Source organism: Erinaceus europaeus, chromosome 18, assembly GCF_950295315.1.
Source record: "Erinaceus europaeus chromosome 18, mEriEur2.1, whole genome shotgun sequence".
Lineage (NCBI taxonomy): Eukaryota > Metazoa > Chordata > Mammalia > Eulipotyphla > Erinaceidae > Erinaceus > Erinaceus europaeus.
In genome coordinates this window covers 19,525,357-19,553,023 of record NC_080179.1, presented here as the reverse complement: position 1 = coordinate 19,553,023, position 27,667 = coordinate 19,525,357, and the positions used below count along the sequence as shown (strand labels likewise).

The following is a 27,667-nucleotide window of genomic DNA, read 5'->3' as shown; positions in this document are numbered from 1 at the left end:
ATTATTACATTCACACTAGCCTGAATGTCTATTGAAGATAGGTATAAGAAATACTACCAAAAGCATATCATTAGCTCAGCAGCAAGCACCTTATTAAAAGCTTCTGATATTGTCAAAAATATGGTCTTGACACAAAGCTTCAAAATCCCCATAAAACCATGATTATTAGTTTCAACTATTAAAATATTTTAAGATAAGTGAAATTAGTGATTCACTTTTAAATAAAGATCTAAACACAGTACACTAACTTTTAGATAGGAACCACTCACACTGTGTAATTAATAGACAACCAAAATCCTCTGACAGCTTGTCATCATGCACTACTGGTGTCATTCACTTTCCCACACAGTTCTACGCTTACTAGAAGTCAATTCACAAATGGCTGATACTTTAACAAGCATAGACTGGATAGACTAATTTAAGAGCTCATGCCAAAAAAAAAAAATCACTAACAAAGTTAAGCAGGAAGCCTGATGTCTTAAGAACAAAATTATTTTCAAATCTAAGCCAATTATATTAGTGAAAAGGTTTTACCATCAACAGCTATCAATTATACTAGAGAATTAGTATATACAAGTTAAATGTCTTATAATCTCCTCCAACTATGTTATTTTCTCTAATTTCTGCAAATTCTTTGTATAAGATACAGATCTCATATTATAAATGGCTTAATGGATTCCCTTTAGTTTAATATACATTTTTTTTATTGCTAAAAACATTGCTAGGAGCGGGAAGGGGGCGGAGCAGGGGAGAGTGGAACCTGAGCTGGAAATCCTATCAGCCTGGACTCAATGTAACTGTCCTGAATAGGTCACAGCACTCAAGTAGGAAGGCATTGGATATCACTGGGGAGATGGGATTTTCATCTTTTCTTTCAAATGGGATGTAGTATTTATTTCCTGCCAAAATAGCAACAGCACTCCAGAGTTTTCAAATTGTTTGCACCTTCTATAAACACAGATTAAATTTATGGGCTCTCATTTTTAAAAGCAAAGAACTCAATAGCAATTTATGGAATCCTGATGTATATAGCCAATAAAATGATACCCTTAACTTTATGTAAAATTTAACAAGTTGTAAAATATGTTGAAGTTTATAAGACAATTATAAGGGTTGTAAAAATATTTAAAATTAGCACTATTATGGCAGGTCAGCAAAGATCTATAGGTGCCTTCTAAATTAACTTTTATTCCCAAATTAATTTGATTTCTTTTTATTAAGATCTAACAAAAAGTTAAAGAAATAAATAGAAAGCAGAATAGGATAACTTATATTACTACCTATATAAAGATGATACTATGTCATTAAAGGGAGTAGGTTATCTCATGGTCTCCTTTATTTAAAGGTCAAACCTTCTAAAACTCAACTATTTGATAAGAAGTAGGTATTTAGTGACTTAGATGTTTTATGTCATAGTACAATAAGACAATTCCTTTTGTAGATAGAAAAATACCAGAAGCTCAAGTTTGGAAACTATCAAATAAAGTCAAAAGTTCAAAAGCTTTCAAACTAAAACAAACAAACAAACAAACAAACAAAAACTCATTTGTGAACATTGTTGCCCATGTTACAAGAAAGGATGTATTTAAAAACTAAAATTGTAATGTATAATTTAGTCATAAAATATCTCAATAATAAAAAACTAACTTAAATTTATTTTGTAAATTTCTTAGTCACCTCTAAAAAAAAAATCTTACAAAAATATTAGAAAGGAGTAAAAAGATGGCCTAAATTACTCATAGTCACCTCCCCATTTAAGTGCCATGTCTCAAGAATATCTATTTGGACATTTTCTATTTCTCCCCAAATGGTTATATGATATTTTTGTGCCTTGTACATGGTTTTATGATGATCACTACTAAGTGTTGTGGTTTATTAACTCCCCCTAGACACTTTTTGTTATTTCAGCCATGTCATAAGCTACAACTGTAGCTACTTGGACCAACAAAATTTCAAAACTATTTTGGCACTTCTTGATACATCCACTTCCCTTTTGTTATTATTTCCACTACCAACTGCCTCAGGCTTATACAGGAAACTTACAGAAATAATTAGTAAAACTATCATTTTTGCAATTAAATTCATAATTCCCACCTACTTTTAAGCAGGATATGCATGTGTGTGTGTGCGTGTGCATTTCAGAACTGGTGAGACAGTAGCTCGAATAGCTGATGCTCATATTTTATGGTTTATCAGATTCAGCAGAATATGAAAGAGAACACCAGTAATTTCAAATATAGTCCCAATACATCTAGTGAAGTTGCATAGCAAGTCTTCCCCTCAGAGAGAATCCCATCTTACCAGTGGCAAACAAGGGTACTTAGTTCTGACTAGCATTCTCTAGAGTGCTATTTTAGTGGCTACAGTTCTGGCCTTCATGGAGTGGATATGACAGTCGCATCTTACCGGCAGCAAGATATGATATGGTGTTTACACTAGGTTGGCACTGACAAAGGAAAATAGGAATCCATTCGTTTTCTGATATATAGAAAACAATAGGCAACTTTTCTTCTTTCTTTCTTTTCTTTTTACTTCCTGCAGAGCATGGGCTTATGAAAGAGACAGTTTGTACTTCCTTTGAGAAGGGAACTGGGGTCAGATACAAAACCAGTCTGTCACTGTGTTCTTTTTTTTTTCTCAGAGGACAGGAGCACAATGATTTTTGTCAGGAGAACAGGTAGTAGTGGTAACTAGATTAAGTAAAATGTTCAAAAACATAGATCGTTAAGCTATATCAGTCATTTACAGTGATTGGACTAGATGAACTACACATTGAAGCATATGCATTATGTAAATATGTCTTAACAGAGGTTTTAACAGAAGCCCATACTGTGTCTCCCCATCTCATCCACCCTCATCCCTCCCCGGGTCCTTATGAGAGCTTCCTACTGGTCTTGTTCACCTTTCTGCAGCACAAAATTACCTCTGACCGGGGCTGGCACTCTTCTCCAAGACTGCCGCCATGCCTGTTCCATGAATGAGCCTGGAAGGAGCTGCTGTACCAACGGTGTGGCCAGAGAACTCCTCCTGTAGGTATACAAGCCATCAGCCCTGTGATACAGCCCACCTACCATCAGCCCAACACCATCCTGATTCCAAGGATCTCAGCCCAGCCGGAGCCACTGCTTCCAACTTAAAGGCTTGAGATCAAACATTTTTATTTTCAGGGGGAGAAAAAAAAATTCTTAAGAGCTGAGTTTCACCTGTATAGTTCTTTAAGTGAAGTCAGAATCTGAAAGGACTTCCAGCATGACCAACAAATATTTTTACATGTCACTGAACAAAAACAATAGTGAAACTTGTGGAAGAGTTCTTCAGTTCAGGAAAACTTGGGGATGGGAAGAGAGGAACAACTTAGAGGCCGAAAAAGGAAAACAAACAAACAGCAACAGCAAAAGTCAACAGCAGGAACTTACAGAGAAAGTTCCAATCTATATAGCACATTCAGTCCCGTACTTCTAGATTCCACTTTCAGGTGGGACATTGTTTTCCTGAGGCAAAGTATTTCTATTAACTATTTACCTACCTCCAGAAAGGACTATTATACATCAGTCAATAGGTAAATCCTGCCGCTATATAGGTGGAAGACCTAGTGCTCAAGACAGGTGAAATTATATTTAAACAGCATCTCTTACTATTGAAAATCATGTTTCAATAGTATATCACTAAGTGGCATAAAACAAATGCCACCATGACTTTTCTTTCCACAAACTCTAAGCTATTCTAGTAATATTGTTTTAATATCATCTTCTCACAATATCTAAAAAATCTTGAGAATCATTCCTGATTTAATTTGAACACCAGGTGAAACTCTTACTTTTTTTAATTATTTTTTTCAGATTTTTTTTTTTTTTTAGAGAGAAATGGAGAGAGGAGGGGGAGACAGAGAGGGGGAGAAAAAGACACCTGCAGACCTGCTTCACCGCCTGTGAAGTGACTCCCCTGCAGGTGGGGAGCTGGGGGCTCGAACCGGGATCCTTAGCGGATCCTTGTACTTTGCGTCAAGTGAGCTTAACCCGCTGCACTACTGCCCAACTCCCTCAGATTTTTTTTTTTTTTTAAGCCAGAGCACTGCTCAACTCTGGTTTATGGTGTGCCAGGGATTAAACCTACGACCTCAGGACATCAGAGCCTCAGGCATAAAAATGTTTTGCTATCCCCCTGGGCCCTGAAACTCTACTTGTGAACAGATTAAACTAGGTATTTATCATTAGAATTTCATATTATTCCATGTCTATAGCTTTGTTTCCACTGAGAAAAGGTACATGTTTATATCTGGACTTCCATCTCCTGAAACTCTTCATAATAGTAGTGGTATGATCTACACCACCCCAGTCCATTCTTCCCTTTAGGGGGGAAAGAAAGTATTTTTGAGGCACAAATTAAACACGTTTTTACTGCTATACATATTGTTGGTCAAACAGTACAAAATCCAAAGGAATCCCTGGCTTTTGAGGGTTCAACAATCAGGGAGTGAATATGTGCCATTGGAAATGCTCACTTTGGAGAGTGCCACATCCTTGAAACTTTGAAAAAGTGTTGATGAGATTTTAGTAGAAAAATTGAGGCTGTATAACAGGTTTTGTCTTTATTTATTAGTTAATAGGTAAGTGTTTGGTGGACTTTTTAGAATTACCAAATCTTGGTTAAAGCAACAACAGGCCTGTTTTTAAAAATTGGGACAAATGCACAACAGCTATTAACAATACAATGTGGTATATAACTTGAACATATATTCTCAATGTAATTGTGTTGGATAGAATATTCAATATATTAGTCAATAACAGTGAAACCAAGGCAAGTTTATGCTGTATCTAGTACACATTCTCATGCCTCTACAAGAGTCATGCCACCAGGTAGTCAGAGATCTACAAGCCACTAAGTAATTATCCACAACATGCATTAGAAGTCTTATTAAAAGAATGTCAAAGAGAAAATGATTGTCTAAAGGTTTTATTGAACTCCAGAACCCTCCTCTGTTTCACATTTGGAAATGGATTACCAAAATGTCAATGTCAGTCCTCTCTCCCAAAGCAGCTGGGAGAAAGAAGGAAAGAGGGGGAAGAGAGAGTGAAAGAGTGAGCGAGCGAGAGAGAGAGAGAGAGAGAGAGAGAAAACCTTTTTCCAGCACTCAGGTAAATTTTATCCAATATTGCTATTTATATAAAACTTTGAAGATGCACACACATAACACATAAGTAGATAATTTTCTGTGTAGTTCTAAGAAAGCAAAAATGAGAAAATATACAAGTACACAGAAAACAATATCATCATAGAGAGGCCGATGGCATAATAGTATTTCCCCGTTCCACAGCACCTTGCATCTAATATTTTCTCCCACCTTTCTCTCCCAATTTTATAAAAGACTATACTATATTTAAGCTCCAAACTAGAAAAAAAAGATCAACTAGTAAGAGACATTTAGAATGGATTAAAAAAAACTTCCTTTTGCTCAAATGAATGTCTATAAATACTTAAGTACAGTTCATTTTATTAACTGGGTGCAAACATGAAAACTGACCTTTATCACAGATCCCAAATCCTATAAAAATTAATTCCCAGTCAATCATTTCCTTACACTGAAACCATGTATCCTTGAATGCTACCTGAAATGAATGGGTCTTAGTTAAGGGACATTGTCAACTGCTTCAAAGGATTCTCATCTTTTACTGGGGATAGAAAACTAAACATTCTAACCTTCAATACAGTGCTTCTCCTTTTAGTTACAAAAAATCTGTGTAAAAATGACACCTCAAGGGGCCAGGTGGTGGCACACCTGGTTAAGCACATACACCATTCCAGTGCGCAAGGACACGGATGCAAGCCCCTGGTCCTCACCTGCAGGGCGAAAGCTTCACGAGTGGTGATGCAGGGCTGCAGGTGTCTTACTGTCTCTTTCCTTCTCTATCTTTCCCTCCCCTTTCAATTTCTCTCTGTCTCTATCCAATAATTAAAATAAATAAATAAAAAATAATTTTTAATTTTCCCTTTTGTTGCCCTTGCCGTTTTTTTTTATTGTTGTTGTAGTTATTATTGATGTCATCGTTGTGTTGGATAGGACAGAGAGAAATGGAAAGAGGAAGAGAAGACAGACAGGGGGACAGAAAGACAGACACCTGCAGACCTGCTTCACTGCCAGTGAAGGGACACTCCTGCAGGTGGGGAGCTGGGGGCTCAAACCAGGATCCTTACACTGGTCCTTGCACTTTGCGCCACCTGCACTTAACCCACTGTGCTACTGCCCGACTCCCAATAAAAATATTTAATTTAAAAAAAATGACACCTCAACACTAGAGAAGCAAGATAGGAAGGAAAAATGTGAAAATTCCTAGAAAATAAGTAAACACTATCAACACTATCAGACAGTCGGGGACCCTAGGAACAACATCAGAAGCAGGGAAGGCTTTATTTAATTCCAGAAGGACATGAAAGCAGGATTCTGGAGGGTTTATATGTACTTCTGTTCATATTAAGAACTATAAGAACAAAACACTGATCTATTTTGCTTTTAATCCTAATTTTATTGTCTTAAAATCTTAACTCTTAAATCACATTCTGAGGGAAAGACAACAGATGTATAAAATAGTAGACTTGAGGCCAATAATTACAAGCTTTCATTTGTATGAAATAATAAAGGGTATATAAATCACTCAGCTACTTAGTGCACTCATTTTAATCTATTAATCAACAATGGCATGAGTCTCTATTGTTAGTCTTTTGAATGAACTGACTTGAGTGGTTTATTTTTAAAAATAGAAACTGGGAAAGGCAATCAAATGGAAGGCACACAAGAAACGTGGTCACACCTGTATAGGAGAGACAAAATAAATCAATTTGGTTTTGGAAAATCTAATTCTTAAACAATGAGTACATAGAAGCACAAGTATACTGTTTCTAATTCAGTTATTTGTATCAAGTTATGACCTAAATATTTCTGTATATTTGGGAGTGAGACGTGAGCATGTGTGACACCTACTAAAAACAGAAAATAGAGCATTAGTAGCAGGACAGGGTTAACGTTGAATGATGAAGTGATACAAATTTTATGCTTTAAATTATAGAACCCGGGTGCTTCTGAGGAAAGTCAACATTCTGTAGGAGGTAAAATAGTGAGAGCTTGCTCCAAAGCAAATATACACAGAAACCTAAAAAGCTCTACATAAATTTTTATTTGGAAAAATCGTTACTGTTGAATGTAAAACATTAATTCCCCAATAAAGAAATAAAAAAAAAAAAAACCCTTTTCACACAGAACACGATTGGACTAGTGGGTAGGAGAAAGGAAATAACTGATACCAGCTTAGGAAATGTGTCCACAAAGATCACAGCAATGATACCACTGGTCTCAGTACTTGTATATCCTCAGAATATACCACAGTAGTGATACTTCTTCACTGGGATTTAACTAAAAGATATTTGTTTTATAACAAGCACTAGAGTGAATCAGTGTTAAGTGCTGTGTGTGGCTCATGGAAAGTCTGATTTTTAATACTTTCTCAACCACATCTTGATGCCAGTTCACAGCATGCAGGGGAATAAGTTCAAATTTGCCAAGTAAAAAGTTCTATAGAACTTTCACAACAATGAGAATATACTGAATACTACTGAACCATACACTAAATAATGCTTAAGACAGAAAACTTGATGTGTTGTTTTACCACAATCAAAACAATAGAATATTAAACAAAAAGCAGGGGAAAATCAAGATCCTTCGAAACATCATATTGTTTTTACTGTAAAGCCTGTTGCAGGAAAAATTTGCGGATCTATTTAATAAACACAAACTAGATTCTGAATATTAGCATCTTTAAAAGGAAATGCATGGCTACAAATAGAAATCAGCTTACATGATTTGTAATATACCCAGAATGCGATAGACTCCCTGAAAACTGAAGAATCAATTTCTTTTTTTTTTTTTTTTTGACACCTGCAGACCTGCTTCACCACCTGTGAAGCAACTCCCCTGCAGGTGGGGAGCTGGGGGCTCGAACCGGGATCCTTACGCCGGTCCTTGCACTGGAAAATCTATTTCTAACCTTGTTTCCTCAAACCAAAAATCTAACATGGGTTTTGGAGAACACTATTATTACTTGAATTCACCCCTTGTCCTATGCTTAGTATTAAACTGGCATGCTAACAATTTTCCTAAAGTGCTAGAGAAGCTCTGGATTATCCACCAGAAAATAAATAAATAAATAAACTTAAAAAAGAAGATAGTTAGTCCATGTTGCTTATGGTCTGTTTCATAAAGAGTTGTGTCCAGTCTGGCCCAGAACAAGAAAAAAAATTTATCATATATTTTAGGAATGTGGAAGTGCTGTGATTCAATGAATTGAGGCAACAGCATTCCTACACTGCTTTACTTCTAGCAAGTTTTTCACTTTGGGAGAAAAAAAAAACAGTTTATCTGTATAAACACTTTTAAGAAAATTAATATTTCACATATTGAGTAGGTCCTGAGTAAGCTCATAAGGAGTAAAAATATATTCATTTATTAGATTTAGTAATTAGAGACTCGACCAATTTCACTAAATTCACTTATCACTTGTAATCTTTTTTTTTTCCTTACCAAATGTCACCTCTCCATTTCCACTCTTGTCAAACAATTGGAAAGCCACTATGAACATGGAATCTGGAGCACATAAAACTGATTCAAATGCCAAAAACTCTTGATAGGAGATCAACCTGGAATAAAATATAAAATGTGGCTGGTTGGTAAAGAAAAGGAGAATATTAGGTATTTACCTGGATTTACTTAATGGGTTATCACTGAGAAAAAGCAAATAATTGATGACAGCAAGTTTCTCTTTATAGAGGCATTTCAGATAATCACGAGAGAAGAAATGATGAAATTAAACATTCCTCTTTTTTTGCCATTTTTTCTTTTTTTATCTCTATTTTTATTTGACAGGCCAGAGAGAAATTGAGAGGAGAGGGAATATGGAGAAAGGGAGAGGATGACACCTGCAGACCTGCTTCACCACTCATGAAGCATTCCCCTCCCCCCACGGGTGGGGAGTGGGCGCTGGACCCTGGATCTTTGGCGTGGTAATATGTGTGCTTAACAGGATGTACCACCATATGGCCCCAACATTACTCTCTTGTGAACCCCTAACAAATTAATAGAGCTGGGCAATAATCAATAGCGCCCGGTATCATAAAAAGAGAATAAAACCGGAAGTAATACGCTTGAATCTGATCAAGTCTCTAAATTAGACTTTCTCAGCCTTGGCACTTACTTACATTTATTTATTTATTTATTTATTTATTTATTTATTTATTTATAAAAAGCAAACATTGACTAAACCATAGGATAAGAGGGGTACAACTTCCCACAATTCCCACCACCTGAACTCTGTATCCCATCCCCTCCCCTGATAGCTTTCCTATTTTTTAAATTTTTTTCTTTTCTTTTTTTTATTTCTTTATTGGGGAATTAATGTTTTACATTCAACAGTAAATACAATAGTTTGTATAACATTCCCCAGTTTCCCATATAACAATACAACCCCCACTAGGTCCTCTATCATCCTTCATGGACCTGTATTCTCCCCACCCACCCACCCCAGAGTCTTTTACTTTGGTGCGATACGCCAATTCCATTTCAGGTTCTACTTGTTTTTTCTTTTCTGATCTTGTTTTTCAACTTCTGCCTGAGAGTGAGATCATCCCATATTCATCCTTCTGTTTCTGACTTATTTCACTTAACATGAATTTTTCAAGGTCCATCCAAGATCGGCTGAAAACGGTGAAGTCACCATTTTTAACAGCTGAGTAGTATTCCATTGTGTATATAGACCACAATTTGCTCAGCCACTCATCTGTTGTTGGACACCTGGGTTGCTTCCAGGTTTTGGCCATTACAAATTGTGCTGCCAAGAATATATGTGTACATAGATCTTTTTGGATGGATGTGTTGGGTTCCTTAGGAGAAGGAATATATCCCCAGGAAAGGAACTGCAGGGTCATAGGGTAGGTCCATTTCTAGCCTTCTGAGAGTTCTCCAGACTGTTCTCCACAGAGGTTGGACCAATTTACATTCCCACCAGCTCTTACTTACATTTAAAGCAGGATGATTTGTTATGAGACATTCCTGTGCACTGTATCATGTTTAGCAGTACCCCTAGCCCCCAAACATGAGAAGTTAATGCATTCATCACATTGAGAAGCACTGCTCTAGCTTTAACCATCAATTTCCAGAAAATGCCAGTGGCAAAGGAGCCCTTTAAACATAACTACATAGCAAACCACTAGAAGCAAAAAAAAAAAAAAAAAAAAATCTGTGTGTGTGTATAAATGCATAGATAATAGTAGTAGCATTTGCTTTCTTGCTTTCTTGCTTTTAGTCTCAATTAAACAACAAATATACAGTCACCCTATCTAAATGGATAGGTCTTGGGGTGGGAGTGGGCAGCACAGAACTTCGGTGATGAGTAGGTACATCCCTAATTTTTTTTTTTATTGGAGGGATTAATGGTTTACCACGAGCAGTAAATGCAGTTGTTGGTATAAGTGTAAAATTTCTCAATTTTCTGCAAAACTCTCTGACACACCCCCCCCGCCCCCACCTAGGACCTTCTCTACCATCATGCTCCAGGACCTGTAAGAAACCCCCCCTTCCCCAGACCTTTACTTTAGTGCAATACACCACATCCTTCTAATTTTAATAGTCTTGTACACCACTATTAAGTAACTAATAAAAAGGTTAATAAATAAAGAATAAAGGGGGCGGGCGGTAGCGCAGTGGAGGGTTAAGTGCACATGGCGCAAAACGCCAGGACTCGGGTAAGGATCCCGGTTTGAGCTTCCGGCTCCTCACCTGCAGGGGAGTCGCTTCACGAGCAGTGAAGCAGGTCTGCAGGTGTCTATCTTTCTCTTTCCCTCTCTGTCTTCCCGTCCTCTCTCCATTTCTCTCTGTAGTATCCAACAACAACTACAGCAATGACAACAATAATAATAACCACAACAGGGGCAACATAAAGGAAAAAATAGCCTCCAGGAGCATTGGATTAACGGTGCAGGGACTGAGCCCCAGCAATAGCCCTGGAGGCAAAACAACAATAATAATAATATATAAATCAAGAAAGAATAAAGGAATAGATCTAATTATTATGTGGCTTCTGGACCCATAGGATCTGACTGCTGTATCCCTGCTCCTTGCTCTCTGCACAGGTCTGACCTAAAACTACCCATGCTCCTTCCCGTCAGGGTCATCACTCAGCAAGATCTTCTTAGATGATCCCCCATCTCTGAACTTTTGCCCAGCTGATTTGCATGCAATCTGTACACAGCGCAGTTCTCAAGAAAACCATCTTAGAGACCGTCAGATGACTTCACACCCTCACAGCAGCATTTTTTAGTACCCCTTTGGAAAATTCTAAGTGAAATAATTATGTGACTTATTGTTTCTGGTCTAATTTACCATCAGAAGATAAGTTTGCCACAGAGCAAAGATTCTATCCAGCAGGAAAACTCACATATGTTCTTGAATAAATTCATTTTGGAATGCATGATTTAATTAGAGTCTCGTTTCCCAACACAGTAGTAGAAAATGATTACGTTTTATACTTCATTTCATACCTCCATCTTACTCCCATCCATCTAAGAAATATTTCATATTTATGTTAAGCTTTCTATTATTAATTTTTTATGGGGGATAGTGGTTTATAGTACAGTTACTGACACTGGTATAATTCCTCATCTCCCTGGGATAGGTGTCTACTATACTGAAATTAGTGCAGTGGCTTCACCACTCCAGCCTGACTTTTTCAGATAGAAAGATATAATGGCCTGGGAGGTGGTACAGTGGATAAAACACAGTCTGAGGGCCTGAGTTCCATCCCCAGTGTTGCATATGCCAGAGTAAGAATCTAGTTCTCGTCCCTATTTTGCTTTCATTCATAAATAAATCTTTAAAAGAAAGAAAGAGTAAAAGGAAGGAAGGAAGGAAGGAAGGAAAGAAGGAAAAATGGCAGGTCAGAGTTTAAGCCTCAAATTATACTTCACTAGTGGCTTTTACTTTTAGATAACCCGTCACGTTATTTACATCATACAACGCTGCTTCCACATGATTTCTACAGCAAGTGCCTATGTCAAAACCCTCCTATTTATTTTACCGTTCATCAAGAAAAGCAGTAGGGAAGAGAAAAGGGGGGGCAGTTTGCAAAACAAAAAAGGGGAATACAGAGCACAAAAGATATTGACCACTCCTAAATTTACTTTTCCCAAATATTTAATCAAACTATTTAAACTTCTCTATACTAGCTCTACTTTATATTTGGAATTGAGTACGTGATACCACTTGTTATATACCAATTGTTATATACCAATGAGTCCATTGCCAAAAAGTTAGATAATTCAGGGAGCCAGGTAATAGTGCACCAGATTAATCATACATAGAATGAAGCATAAGGATTCCCTCAAGGAATTACCAGCTTAGCACCTGCAGGGGGGGAGTCACTTCACAAGCAGTGAAGCAGGTCTGTAGGTGCCTATCTTTCTCTCCCCCTCTCTATCTCTCTCTCCTCTCTCAATTCCTCTCTGTTCTACCCTATTAAAAAAATGGAAATGAAAATGGCCTTCAGAAGCAGTGGATTCCTAGTGCAGGCACCAAACCCCAGCTATAACCCTGGAGGCTAAATAAATAAATAAATAATTCATGAAGGATGGTTTTGGGATAATCTCACTCACAGGGATAACTTAAGAAACAAGAACAGGGGAGTCGGGCGGTAGTGGAGTGGGTTAAGCACAGGTGGCACAAAGCACAAGGACTGGCGTAAGGATCCTGGTTTGAGCCCCCGGCTCCCCACCTGCAGGGGAGTCACTTCACAGGCGGTGAAGCAGGTCTGCAGGTGCCTCTCTTTCTCTTCCCCTCTCTATCTTCCCCTACTCTCTCCATTTCTTTCTGTCCTATCCAGCAATATTGACATCAACAACAACAATAATAACTACAACAACAAAAACAACAAGGGCAACAAAAGGGAAAAGAAATAAGTATGAAAAAATTAAAGAAAAAAAAAGAAACAAGAATGGGGGGAGCAAAAAAAAAAGAAACAAGAACAGAAAGGAGAAACATAAAGTAAAACTTGGATTGGTGGTATATTGCATCTAAGCAAAGAACTCTGGGAAAGGGGGGCAGAAAAGAGGTTGGGGGGGGGAGGCTCAGGTCCTGATACACAATGGTGGACCTAATTTGGGAGTGCGAGTGCTTTGCAGACATCTATCATGGTGAGAGGAGAAATTGCGCCATGTGCCTACAGTTGTACATTAGCCTCCCAATTAAAAAAAAAAAAAAAAGATGTTTTTTAAGTTACCATAAAACCAAGCAATATATCCTGAGGGTGAAAAAAAAAAAAGACAACTATTCTAATCTTTCATCACTGCTCTGAGTAAAAGGGTGGGAAATAGAAAGAGAAGGACAAAAAGAGAACATCATTTTTGAAAATGACTACTAGAGGAAGAAACAAGATAACTGTGTTACCAGGTAACACAATCTCTTTGGGTCTTATTTTCCGTAAATGTTAAATGATGAAGGATTGATCTAGAATAAGTTTAAAATTGTCAAAATCTATTGCACCAAAGCAAAGGACTCTGGGAAGGGAGGGGGAGGGAGGAGAGAGAAAATTTGGGGGGCCTGATACATAATGAAATTGTATGTATATGTCAATGAATCCACTGTAAAGCATTAACCCCCTCAATTAACTGTAATTAATTTTCATTGTAATTATTTATTCATTGGATAGAGATAGCCAGAAATTGAGAGGGAAGGGATGATGGAAAGGGAGAGAGAGAGACACCTGCAACACTACTTCACCACTTGCAAATACTACTTTCCCCCTGCAGGTGAGGACCTGGAGCTCAAACCTGGGTCCTTGCACACTGTAACATGAGCACTCAGCCAGGAGCACCACCATTCAGCCCCTATAATTAATTTTTGTATACCTTATTCTCTAATCACTATTGAGAAATACAATGACTGAAGAATTGACAATAATTTATCAGTTAATTTGCCTTTCTAGAGATTAGACACAAAATGTAAACAAGTTCCTTAATATCCACCATGGATACATACTCTCATCAAATCTTTCCAAGATATAAAATAATCACAGTAAATTTCATGCATTGTGCCAGATTCTGTAAAAAATTTAAATGGATGCAGTACTAATGCTGGACTCAAAGAATTTAGATAACATTTTTTTTTCATTACAACAGACTCTTAGATTTTGTTGTATGCAAGTCATATCTAAGCTTATTTTCTATAATTTGGTTATATTATGGCAATGAAAATAACTTTTTGTGAGGTTTATTTATTTACTTTTGATAATTATTTTTATCAGAGCACTGCCCAGCTATAGTGGTGCAGAAGACTGAACCTGGGACCCCTAAGCCTCAGGCATGAGTCTTTTTACATAACCACTGTGTTATCGCCCATGCCTGGGGATAATTTTTAAAACCTACTGCCCAACTTTTCAAAGTTTTTCACACCAACAACTCTACAAGTACAGGAAAACAAACACCTGGGCCCTCTAGAAGCCTGGGTGCATAGCATTGAACTTATCCTCAAACTTTTATAGTTCACATAAATATTACATTCACTTCATAATATAGTCATATTTGATTTTTATTATTTTATTTTACAAGAGTACTGCTCTAACTAAGGCTCATAGTGAACCTGGGGCGTCAGAGCTTCAGGCATGGATAATTTCACATAATCATTATCTTATCTCCCCACTTCTGTCCTATTTAATATAAAAGTAGAGTACTTTTTCTCGAATTGAGTAGAATGACTCTCCACTAAGATGTACCTTATTATTTCTGTGACTTCACACACTCGTAAACTGCCAGGCCTAAAAATACCTCTAAGACTGAGGATCACAAGTCTCCAGGATAGAGTCAAAGCCTAGGACACAGGGTCCCCAACTCCACTCCAGCCACAACTCTAGCCTTAAAGCTATAGAGCCACACCAAACACCTGCAATACAGCCTCCCTGCTGCCACTCCTCAGTGCGCCCATGTGCACATTCCTTGATCACTTGGGAGTTTTGTTTGCTTCTTTGCTTGTTTGTTTGTTTACCAGAGCACTGCTCAGCTCTGGCTTATGGCGGTATGGGGACTTGAGAGCCTCAGGCATGAAAGTGTCTTTGCATAACCATTCCGCTATTCTCCCAACATGCTCAACCAGTAGGAATTTCCCATTAGTGGGGGCTAGGTGACGGCACACCTGGTTGAGCACACATGCTACAATGCTCAAGGACCCAAGTTTGAGCCCCCAGTCCCCACTTGCAGGGGGGAAAGCTTTGCAAGTGGTGAAGCAGGTCTGCAGGTATCTCTCTGTCTCTCTCCTTCTCTATCACCCCCTTCCCTCTTGATTTCTGGCTGTCTCTATCCAATAAATAAATAAAGATAATGACAAAAAAAGGTTTATTTTAAAAAATTTCCTATTAGTCTTGTCAGATTTTACTCAATTCTCACCTCATCTATGATGCTAACCTGACTACCTAGAAACAGAGTTACCCAGGCTTTCCTAGGTGGATTTTCTAATATATATATATTCCAGTATGCTAAGTAAGAAGCATCACCTTATTTGTTTTTATTCACTTATTTGTTTACTCATTCTGTCACTAAGCCATGGACTTCTCCCTAGGTCCAGAGCCCTACTCTATCTATGTTTGCATTTCAAGCACCTAGCAGCACCTAGCAGTACCTAGTAGTACTTAGTAGTGGAGTTATTCAGTGAATGTTTGTCAATAAATGCGTACACAGATCAATGAATAAATACCACTCTAAATTCTTCCCCAATTTGTTTTCATTGTGTTTATAAGCTCCTAGCAAGCTACAGTTTTTATTTTATTTAATGTCATTACATAGTTTATATGCAAACCCTTGTAATTCTAGCACTTATAACAGTGCTTAAAACATAGTCGGTGCTTAAAACATAGTCAGTGCTCAATGTCTAGTAGATAAATAAGTACTGGGCTGGGGAGACAGCATAATGGTTATGCAAAAGCCTTTCACGCTTTCACTCCTATGCAATTTCACTGCTCCAGGCCACATTTTCATTCAGCTAGAAAAACAGAGAAGAGGAAAGGCACTATAGCCCCCGAGCTTCCCCCAATGCCACCGAACCTCCTGTATGGTGCCGACATCCAGCACATGACATGGAATACACCCTGCCCAGTGAGCTATCTATACAGCCCTGCCCAGTGAGCTATCTATACAGCCCCTTTCCTGCACATTGAAAAAAAAAGATAACCGGAGGCGTCACACTCCCAGATTTCAAACTGTATTATAGGGCCACTGTCATCAAAACTGCTTGGTACTGGAACATGAATAGATACACTGACCAGTGGAATAGAACTGAGAGCCCAGAAGTGAGGCCCCACACCTAGGACATCTAATCTTTGACAAAGGTGCCCAGACTACTAAATGGTGAAAGCAGAGTCTCTTCAACAAATGGTGTTGGAAACAATGAGTTGAAACATGCAGAAGAATGAAACTGAATCACTGTATTTCACCAAATACAAAAGTAAATTCCAAGTGGATCAAGAACTTGGATGTTAGACCACAAACTATCAGATACTTAGAGGAATATATTGGCAGAACTCTTTGCCGCATACATTTTAAAGACATCTTCAATGAAACGAATCCAATTACAAAGAAGACTAAGGCAAGTCCTATGGGACTACATCAAATTAAAAAGCTTCTGTACAGCAAAAGAAACCACTACCCAAACCAAGAGACCCCTCACAGAATGGGAGAAGATCTTTACATGTCATACATCAGATAAGAATTTAACAGCCAACATATATAAAGAGCTTGCCAAACTCAACAACAAGACAACAAATAACCCCATCCAAAAATGGGGGGAGGACATGGACAGAATATTCACCACAGAAGAGATCCAAAAGGCCAAGAAACACATGAAAAATGCTCCAAGTCTCTGATTGTCAGAGAAATGCAAATCAAGACAACAATGAGATACCACTTCACTCCTGTGAGAATGTCATACATCAGAAAAGGTAACAGCAGCAAATGCTGGAGAGGGTGTGGGGTCAAAGGAACCCTCCTGCACTGCTGGTGGGAATGTCAATTGGTCCAACCTCTGTGGAGAGCAGTCTGGAGAACTCTCAGAAGGCTAGAAATGGACCAACCCTATGACCCTGCAATTCCTCTCCTAGGGATATATTCCTTCTCCTAAGGAACCCAACACATCCATCCAAAAAGATCTGTGTACACATATGTTCTTGGCAGCACAATTTATAATAGCCAAAACCTGGAAGCAACCCAGGTGTCCAACAACAGATGAGTGGCTGAGCAAATTGTGGTCTATATACACAATGGAATACTACTCAGCTGTAAAAAATGGTGACTTCACCATTTTCAGCCGATCTTGGATGGACCTTGAAAAAATCATGTTGAGTGAAATAAGTCAGAAACAGAAGGATGAATATGGGATGATCTCACTCTCAGGCAGAAGTTGAAAAACAAGATCAGAAAAGAAAACACAAGTAGAACCTGAAATGGAATTGGCAGATTGCACCAAAGTAAAAAACTCTGGGGTGGGTGGGTGGGGAGAATACAGGTCCATGAAGGATGATAGAGGACCTAGTGGGGGTTGTATTGTTATATGGGAACCTGGGGAATGTTATGCATGTACAAACTATTGTATTTACTGTTGAATGTAAAACATGAATTCCCCAATAAAGAAATAAAAATTAAAAAAGAAGAAAAAATAAATAAATTCTTTTAAAAATTAAAGAAAAAAAAGAAAGAAAAAAAAAAGACAGAGGGAGTTGGGCGGTAGCTCAGCGGGTTAAGTGCATGTGGCTCCAAGTGCAAGGACCGGTGTAAGGATCCCGGTGCAAGCCTCCGGCTCCCTACCTGCAGGGGAGTCACCTCACAGGCGGTGAAGTAGGTCTGCAGGTGTCTATCTTTCTCTCCCCCCCTCTGTCTTTCCCTCCTCTCTCCATTTCTCTCTGTCCTATCCAACAACAACATCAATAATAACTACAACAATAAAACAATAAGGGCAACAAAAAGGGAATAAATAAATATTTTAAAAATCTTTAAGAAAAAAAGATAGAAATAAATGCCAATATCCTGGTTGATGACAGAAAACTGTTTTTATAAGTTTCCAAGGAAAATATATAGCCTACTAAATTAAAAGTCTAAACAGGTCACAGGTCACTTGTGGTTTTCTATTTTTAAATAAGGTATTCCAGAACATTATTTTGGAAAAAAAATGCATAAAGGTTTTTACCCATCCTTGGTTTGATCAGCGACTCCTGCCAAGAGCTGCACAATCTTCGGATTGCTATCTGGATCATTGTACAGTCCAAGATAGCGCTGGACAAAGTCTTCGGGGGTCATGTAATGTTCTCCATCGACCTCAGTACTGGCATACTAAAAAGCAAAAAGGTAATGTATACTTTAAATTATTCAATATAACTTTATAACCAACAAATCTCTCATAAAAAGGAAAATGAAGAACATTATCAAAATTAACATAATTTTATCTGGACAGTAAAAAAAGCATTTATTATCATCTCCCAACTATTCATAAAATGTGTCACAAAGGAAGGATTTTTTTTTCATGGTCATCAGGAGGGTTTTACCATCTGAGCCCACTTTTTTTTTTTCCACAGAGACCGAATGAGGGCAAGGAAACAGAAAACTGAAGCTTCCTTCAGTACAGTGGAGGCAACACTTGAGGGAAAGGAATCTTTGTTCATTAATGTATCTAAATTAAATTCAAAAACACTGTACCATGATGGGATAAGTGACAATATGGATGGACCTTGAGAGCACTGTAAGTTATAGAAGCCAGACACAAAAAGGCCACATACTGTATGATCCTATTTACATGAAGTGTCCACCGAGGGCGGGCAAAACAGCTCACTTGGATAGTGTGCTGCTTTGCCAAATGTGCAACCCAGGTTTTAGCCTGATCCCTACTGAAGGAAGCTTTTGTCCTGTGGTCTCTTTCACACTCCATCTCTTCATCTCTTTTGCCTCTGTCTCCCTGTCTCAAAAAAAAAAAAAAAAAAAAAAGATCCTCAATGGACAAATCCATAAAGTCTTCATTAGAAATTGGGGGGGTGGGGGACCGAGCAGACGACCCCACCATGTGTCCTGGAGTCCTGCTTCCCCAGAGCCCCACCCCACTAAGGAAAAAGAGAGACAGGCTGGGAGTATGGATGGACCTGTGGACGCCCATGTTCAGTAGGGAAGCAATTACAGAAGCCAGACCTTCCACCTTCTGCATCCCATAATGACCCTGGGTCCATACTCCCAGAGGGTTAAAGAACAAGAAATGTTATATGGAGTTCTGGTGGTGGGAATTGTGTGGAATTGTACCCTTCCTGTGGTCTTGTCAGTGTTTCCATTTTATAAATAAAAACTTAAGAAGAAGAAGTTGGGGGTGGGGGTTAGGCAGGTGGTGGCAGGTGGTGGCAGGTGGTGGCAGGTGGTGGCGCACCGGGTTAAGTGCATATAGTACAAAGAGCAAGGACTTGCACAAGGATCCCGGCTAGATCCCTCGGCTCCCCACCTGCAGGGGGATCACTTGGCAAGTGGTGAAGCAGGTCTGCAGGTGTCTTTCTCTCCCCCATCTCTACCTTCCCCTCCTCTCTCAATTTCTCTCTGTCCTAACCAATAAAATGGGGAAATTGGCCGCCAGGAGCAGGGGATTTGTAATGTCATACCAAGTCCCAGCGATAACCCTGGAGGCAAAAAAAAAAAAAAATTGGCAGGGAGCAGTGGTTGGGGGCAGCGGAAGACTAAGAGTAATTGGATTTTCTCTATATAGAGAGAAGAGGAGAGATACAAGAACAATGAAAAATAGTAAATGTACAGTCAAGGTGATCAAGACCTGAATGTAAAGGGATAACACGATCCCAGAGGTTTTCCAGAAGGGGATGGAGGAAGGGGGAAACACAACTTGAGAAACCTTAAAATTAAAATTAATGGCAAGCACGTAACAAATAAGACTGGGGGTAGACAGCATAATGGATAAGCAAAAAGACTCTCATGCCTGAGGCTCCAAAGTCCCAGGTTCAGTTCCCCACACCACCCACCATAAGCCAGAGCTGAGCAGTGCTCTGGTAAATAAAATAAATAACCTGAAATGGAATTGGCGTATTGGGAAGAGGTAGAGGAAGATTAAACCACATGCATAGAAATACACAATCTTGCTAATAAAACTAAAGGATGATGCAGAATTAGACGAAACTTGGGGGTCGGGCGGTGGCGCAGCGGGTTAAGCGCATGTGGCGCAAAGCGCAGGGACCGGCGTAAGGATCCCGGTTCGAACCCCGGCTCCCCACCTGCAGGGGAGTCGCTTCACGGGCGGTGAAGCAGGTCTGCAGGTGTCTGTCTTTCTCTCCCCCTCTCTGTCTTCCCCTCCTCTCTCCATTTCTCTCTGTCCTATCCAACAACGAATTGCGTCAACAAGGGCAATAATAATGACCACAACGAAGCTACAACAAGGGCAACAAAAGGGGGGGAAAAATGGCCTCCAGGAGCGGTGGATTCATGGTGCAGGCACCGAGCCCAGCAATAACCCTGGAGGAGGAAAAAAAAAAAAAAAAAGGGGGGTTTGGGGTTGGGTACTGGGTTGGGAGGCAGGCATACCCCAATCTGCTGGCTGTCCTGTGTACCCTCATTCTCTTTCTAGGCCTCTGAATATTTCACACATCTATAAAATAAAGACTAGATAGACTTTAACTTTTCAAAGCAATTTGTATACAAACACAGGAAAAAGAAAAAAAAAACTGGTATTGATCCTAAAAAGTGAGTAGATTCTATCATTTTCTGTCAAGTGCTTCTTTTCTACCTTGTTCATTTTTAAAAAAAAGATTTATTTATTACATATGAGAGTAAGTTTCACATGGGACAGAGGAAGGGAAGGGGAAAGGAGGGATGGAGGAATAGCTATCAAACCAACAGTGGTGCCGGAAATCGAACCAGGAACCTCAGACATACAAGTGCAACACTCTTAACAGCTCAGTTATTTCTCTGGCTGCTTTGTTGTATACAGATGACCTAATCGGACATGCTTTACCAAGATCAATAACCACCAGAGATTAGGGCATGCAGGAGAGGAAGAAGGTATACGGGAGAGTGGAAGTGACACTAGGAAGTCTAAAATTAGAATTTAAATTGAATGACTAGTCAACCACTAGCTAGAATATGAATGACAGTAGTATGTGAAATGTACCATATACATGAGGTGGAGCTGGAGGGAAGGAGAAAGTTACATATCAATAGACTTTAAAAGTAAACTTCATTTTCAACTGGTACGCTACCACCTGGCCTCCTTTTTGTATATTTTTGTTATCATTTTTTTCAACTAACTCCTTTACTCAAAAGAAGAAAATGTGTTTGTTTCTTTTTTGTTTGTTTATGTTTCAAATCTTTAGGGTTTTTTTTTTTTACTGCTTTTTAACTTTTTTAAATATTTTTATTTATTATTGAATAGAGAAAGGCAGAAATTGAGAAAGGAGGGGAGACAGAGAGGAAGGGAGACAGCAGGACACCTGTAACCCTTCACCAATCGTGAAGCTTTCTTTCCCCTTACAGATGAGAGAGCAGGGGCTTGAACTTGGGTCCCTGTGCACTTAACCAGGTGTGTGCTTAACCACCGCCTAGCCCCTCGTTTTGTTTTTGGTTTTTGTTTTTGTTTTTTACTCTCCTTAATTAAAAAAAAAAACTATAAAGTCCTATATGATGTATTTCTGCCTTTATCTTTAACATTCCTCACTGTAGTTCAACCCAACTGACCTTTTTCCAGTCTTCATATACCTCTGTCAGACTCTGAATTCTGGACAAGCTATCCTTTCTTCCCAAAATGCTCTTCTCCTATACAGGTCCATGAAGGATGATGAATGACATAGTGGGGGTTGTATTGTTAAATGGGAAACTGGGGAATGTTATGCATGTACAAACTATTGTATTTACTGTTGAATGTAAAACATTAATTCCCCAATAAAGAAATAATTTTTTTTTTAATGCTCTTCTCCTAACTCCAATTCATCCGTCAAGTCTGTAATGTCAGTTTTTTCATTCACTAGATGATGGGGATCCAGCATGCAAGGTAGGCATGACTCACACCCACAGAAATTAGAGCAGTAAGCCATCGAAAACAAAATTACTGTCTGGTATTTTTCCCCCTTTGTCGTCTAAATAATTTAGTAAAACCTTAAGCACCTCAGTATCCCCCAACGGTTCTCTAGATTATGATAACGAGGAAACCCAAATGGTAGAGTATCAACAATATAGGTGGGGTGGGGCAGGTTCAGTAGCTTCTCATGATGGGAGGCCTAGGTTCAGTCTCCACACTCTCCTCCCACGCCAAAAAAAAATAAAAAGAATAAGGGGAGGGGGGTATAAAGGAGTTTCCATTGAGATAAGTGGAGGCAGGCCGATAACTACACAGTGAGAAAGGCACAAGGTGAAACCGTTAGGATTTAAGAAAAGTCCAGGCTGTGAAGTCTAGCTGCCAATTACGTCACACACACGATGTCTCCCTCTGTGGAAAGTCTGAGGATTTAGTTATTTATGTTATGATGTTTTGTTAAATAAAAAAAGCACGGTGGTGGTGCACCTGGCTATGTGCACACATTACAGTGCGCAAGGAAGCAGGTTCAAGCCCCTGGTCCCCACCTGCAGGGGGAAAGCTTTGCAAGTGGTGAAGCAGTGTTGCAGGTGTCTATCTTTCTTTCTCCCTCTCCATCACCCCTTCCCTTTCGATTTCTGGCTGTCTCTATCCAATAAATACATAAAAATAAAAAAATAATAATTAAGGGAGTCGGGCGGTAGCGCAGCGGGTTAAGCCAACTGGCAGAAAGTGCAAGGACGGGTGTTAAGTATCCCGGTTTGAGCCCCCGGCTCCCCACCTGCAGGGGAGTCGCTTCACAGGCGGTGAAGCAGGTCTGCAGGTGTCTGTCTTTCTCTCCCCCTCTCTGTCTTCCCCTCCTCTCTCCATTTCTCTCTGTCCTATCCAACAACGATGACATCATATAACAACAACAATAATAACTACAACAATAAAACAACAAGGGCAACAAAAAGGGAATAAATAAATATTTTTTAAAATTTAATTAAAAAGAAAAAACATAATTCAGGTGTCAGGCAGTAGTGCAAATGAGGCAGGTTCAAGGCCCCAGTTCCCACCTGCAGGGAAGGGGGAAGCTCATGGGTGATGAAGCAGTAGTGCAGGTTTCTCTCTCTCTCCCACTCTATCTCATTTTTCCCTCTTGATCTCTGTTTCAACTCAATATATATATAATTCAGAAAGTATTTGTATATAGTAAAAAAAAATAAAGTTTTCATCCCATCTCTGTTCCTACTTAGTTCCCACCCCATTTCCTTGGTAATTTTTTGTATATCCTTCCAGAGAGATTTTATAGGGAAATTTTACCAGATTCTGTCAGTTGCTCCTTTGCATTCTCATTCTTCATGCATGATATAACCTTCATGCACATATACCTTCCTGCATGATATAACCCAACATGTTTGACCTAAGACACACTAATATGCTTATGAATACTAGTCATTTTTATTTTATTTTGATTTTTATTATTAGATACAGAGAAATTGAGAAGGGAGAAGGACAGAGAGAGACAGAGAAACTGAGAGACACCTGCAGCCCTGCTTCACCACTTGCAAAGCTTCCCTGCAGGTGGGGACGAGGGACTTGAACCTGAGTCTTTGCGCATTGTAATGTGAGTACTTAACAAGGTGCGCCACTGCCTGGCCCCAATACTATTCATTTCTCTTTTCACACAAATGATAGCATATTATATACAATGTTCTGTACACTGTGCTTCTTCCAAATTCAGTCCTTTCAAAAATCAATGTAGGGGCCATGCAGTAGCACACCTGGTTGAGCACACACATTACCATGCTGAAGAACTTCTAGGTTCAAGCCCCTGGTCACCTGCAGGGGAGAAGCTTCACAAGTACTGAAGCAGTGCTATAGGTATCTCTCTCACTCTCTCTATTTCTCTCTCATCTCTCAATATCTCTCTATCCTATCAAATGAAAATAAATATTTTTAGTCAATTTAGCAATATCAAAATACAAAAAAACAACTAAATGTATACATCATATGTAAAGAATCATTAAAATGTTTACATTCTTTAACAAGGATCCCAAGTTCTGACTTCTAGTGTGTGTGTATATATATATATATATATATATATATATGAACTAAAAGCAAAATAAATACTAGGTCAGAAAATACAACAGATGAGAAAGATATGGTGACCTTTGTTGGGTTCACAAATGAGTGTTGTCTTCTTTAGCTAGCAGATAACAAATTTCAAGATAGGGTTAAAAATATGAAAACATTGTAGAGTTAGAGTAAACAAAATTTGATAATTAACTGTACATTTTTTCCCCATAAAAGCATTTAATACCTGAGTTTGACTGCCAGGACTACCAGCAGTATACACAGCACATATGTGTACACACACACACACACACACACATACATATGAAAGTATACTGTACTTTATAAATCACTAGAACTGTATAGTATTTTTGGCTGTAAAATGATGAGGAAATCAAGCAGCCTTAGCACAAGCCAGCAAGGTTACAGCAGCCAATAAGGAAAACAAATGCGTTCATGGACACTTACTGGAACAGGCTTTGCAGTATCTGGGGTTTTATAAATGAGGCCAGAGAACCACTTACCCCAAGGTACTTTACTAGTGCTTTCCTCAACTCTCCTAGTCAATTTTAGCTTGATTTTAACTGAAAGATAAAGTGTATAGCCCAGAGGGGGGAAAAAACAGGTCTTCTTATCCACAAGAACTGAGTAAATTAAAGACAATTACTTAGCAATGTCACTGGGCCTGCTGCCTAAACAGACAGAAGAAGCAAGGGAGCTTAGAAATGATAGAAGAATCTACCCACAGACATAATACTAAAACATTTTAGGTGTTATCTTAACAAAGAAAAGCAGGTATAGGGGCCAGATGGTGGTGCACCTGGTTGAGTGCACGTTACAATGTGCAAGGACCTAGGTTCGAGCCCCCGGACCCTAGCTGCAGGGGAAGAGCTTTGCGAGTGGAGAAGCAGTGTTGCAGGTGTCTTATTTCTCTCTCCATTTCTATATCTCCCTACCCTCCAATTTCTGGCTGTCCCTATAATATAAAGATAATTTTAAAAAAAAAGATGAAGAAAGGAAGGAAGGGGCGGAGGGTAGATAGCATAATGGTTATGCAAACAGACTGTTATGCCTGAGGCTCCAAAGTCCCAGGTTCAATCTCCTGCACCACCATAAGCCAGAGCTGAACTATACTCTGGTAAAAAAAAAAAAAAAAAAAAAAAAAAGGAAGGAAGGAAGGAAGGAAGGAAGAAAGAAAGAAAGAAAGAAAGAAAGAAAGAAAGAAAGAAATGGAGGAAGGAAGAAAGGAAAGCAGGTATATCAAAATCTGGTGATACATTTGAACTTAAAGTATTTTTATAAATGCTATTTTTAAAGTGTTTAATTTTTAAAATACTATTAAAATAAGGATGATCTATTTTAAAGAACTTCTTTCAACACTTCATATTTTAACTGACTGGATAATAATGATTTTTAGCAGTCACAGAAAAGTAAACATGGCCTAGAGTAATATATAAGGCTATAAACAGAAAAGGTTAAGTGCCCTTAGGAGACCTTCTCTAAGGTCCATACAAGAGAGAAGCCAGAGCATCATACAGGACATGTGGCACCAAGAATGGAGTCCGGAGTCCCAGGTAGGTAGGCCCTTTTGCTCTGAGACCCACTGAGCTATGCTCCCAATCACAGACCTCTTTCCAGGCAGAATGACTTGAGTGTTTACACTAAAAATGATAAAAGGAATTTAAAACAAAGTTTTTGGTCTCTCAGGTTAATTAAGCTAAAAATTTAACCTTTTGGGGGCCGGGTCGTGGCACATCTGGTTGAGTGCACACATTACAGTGCTCAAGGACCGAGAGGTTCAAGCCACCAGTCCCCACCTGCCGGGGGAAAGCTTTTCAAGTGGTGAAGCAGGGCTGCAGGTGTCTCTCTGTCTCTCTCCCTTTCTATCATCCCCCTTCCCTCTTGATTTCTGGCTGTCTCTATTTAATAAAAAAATAAAGATAATGCAAAAAATTAATCTATCAAGTAATTTGGTAGTTTCATGAAATTATTTTTTATTTTGTTCCTATCTTTTCAAAAGATAAACTAAAAATATTTTCAATGAAAGCAGGGGGCTAGGTGGTGGCGTACCTGGTTGAGCACACACTTTACCATGTACAAGGACCCGGGTTAAAGCCCTCATTCCCTATCTGCAGGAAGAGAAACTTCACAAGTGGTGAGGCAGATCTTTAGTGTCTACCTCTCTCTCTCTAAGTAGATATTTTTTACTTATTGGATACAGAAAGAAAAAAAATTGAGAGAGGAAGAGGAGGTAGAAACAGAGAGATACCTGCAGCCCTGCTTCACCTCTTGTGAAGCTTTCCCCCTGCAGGTGGGGACCAGGGACTTGAACCTGGGTGCGCTAAATCAGGTACACCACCACCTGGCCCCTATCTTTTTCCCACCATATCTCCCCCTTCCCTCTCAATTTCTCTCTGTTTTATCAAATAAAAAAAGAAAAAATGGCCACCAGGAGCAGTAGGTTCATAGTACTGGCACCAAGCCCTAGCAATAACAATGATGACAATAAAAATTTTAAAAAGAAAAAGAAAGAAAAAAAACCAAATATTATATCCAGGCTCCAAATAACTTTAGAGTTAATCACTTGCCATTTCAGAGATGTCTACTTAGTAGCTGCAAATCCCTACTGGGCAAGAAGTTAAGGACATGTGAAAGACATAGACGAGAAGTAGCTGACAGTATCTGAACAAAAATAGCTGATCTATTTTCTTGAATAAACCTTCAAAGCCCATCTCAAATATCTGAATGTAAAACTGTATAGTTTTCCCTGACTTTCCAAATATTTTCAAAAGTATTTAAACGTATATTGAGTACAGTGCACATATGCTTGAAAAAACTTTGACCTTCTGAAACTTGAGAAATAAAATATATCTTAGAAGAGATTAGAATCTCTATACATTTCATCAAAATTTCTCCCAGTAAAAGGCAGCAGGGCTATGACCACAGAATGTGAACTCAGATCTAGAGGAATGCAGAGGTCACATAGTCTCCTAAGCTAATTATGGGCCCCAGAGCACATCAAATCGATAGGGTTTATAGTCAACAGTATTTATACCCTTTTCCCATATTGGGGAACTACTCTCTTCCCTGATCCAGCTTTCTGGTCCTTTTCTCAGCCATGACATCATCTACCCAGACAATAACTTGGATCCACCTGCATATCAGATTATTTCAGGCTCAGGGTAAAAAAGAAAAACTAGTGTAGTCATAGGCCCTCTGGAATTTAACTAAAATATGCCTACTAGCTATCTACAAAATGGAGGAACCCCCAACTCTTCATCTGCACTATTCCAGTCTTGAGGTCCATGATTGGCCAACAATTTGTTGGCTTTGTATGTTAACTCTCTCTTCAACCACCAGGTTCCAGATACTAGCATGATGCCGACCAGACTTCCCTGGACAGACAACCCCACCAATGTGTCCTGAAGCTCTGCTTCCCCAGAGCCCTGTCCCCACTAGGGAAAGAGAGAGGCAGGCTGGGAGTATGGATCCACC

At 39.0% G+C, this 27,667-nt stretch overlaps 1 protein-coding gene across 2 annotated transcripts in view; it reads right to left on the bottom strand.

Moving 5' to 3' along the window:
- SLC25A12 (solute carrier family 25 member 12) overlaps positions 1–27,667 on the bottom strand; it is a 107,479-nt gene that overhangs the window by 63,150 nt on the left and 16,662 nt on the right. For both annotated transcript variants that reach the window (XM_007537799.2, XM_060177712.1), the window contains exons 3-4: positions 18,260–18,402; positions 8,570–8,685 (exon numbers count right to left, since the gene is read on the bottom strand). In XM_007537799.2, coding sequence (XP_007537861.1) covers positions 8,570–8,685; positions 18,260–18,402 — 259 coding nt within the window. The remainder of the gene's footprint in view (positions 1–8,569; positions 8,686–18,259; positions 18,403–27,667) is intronic.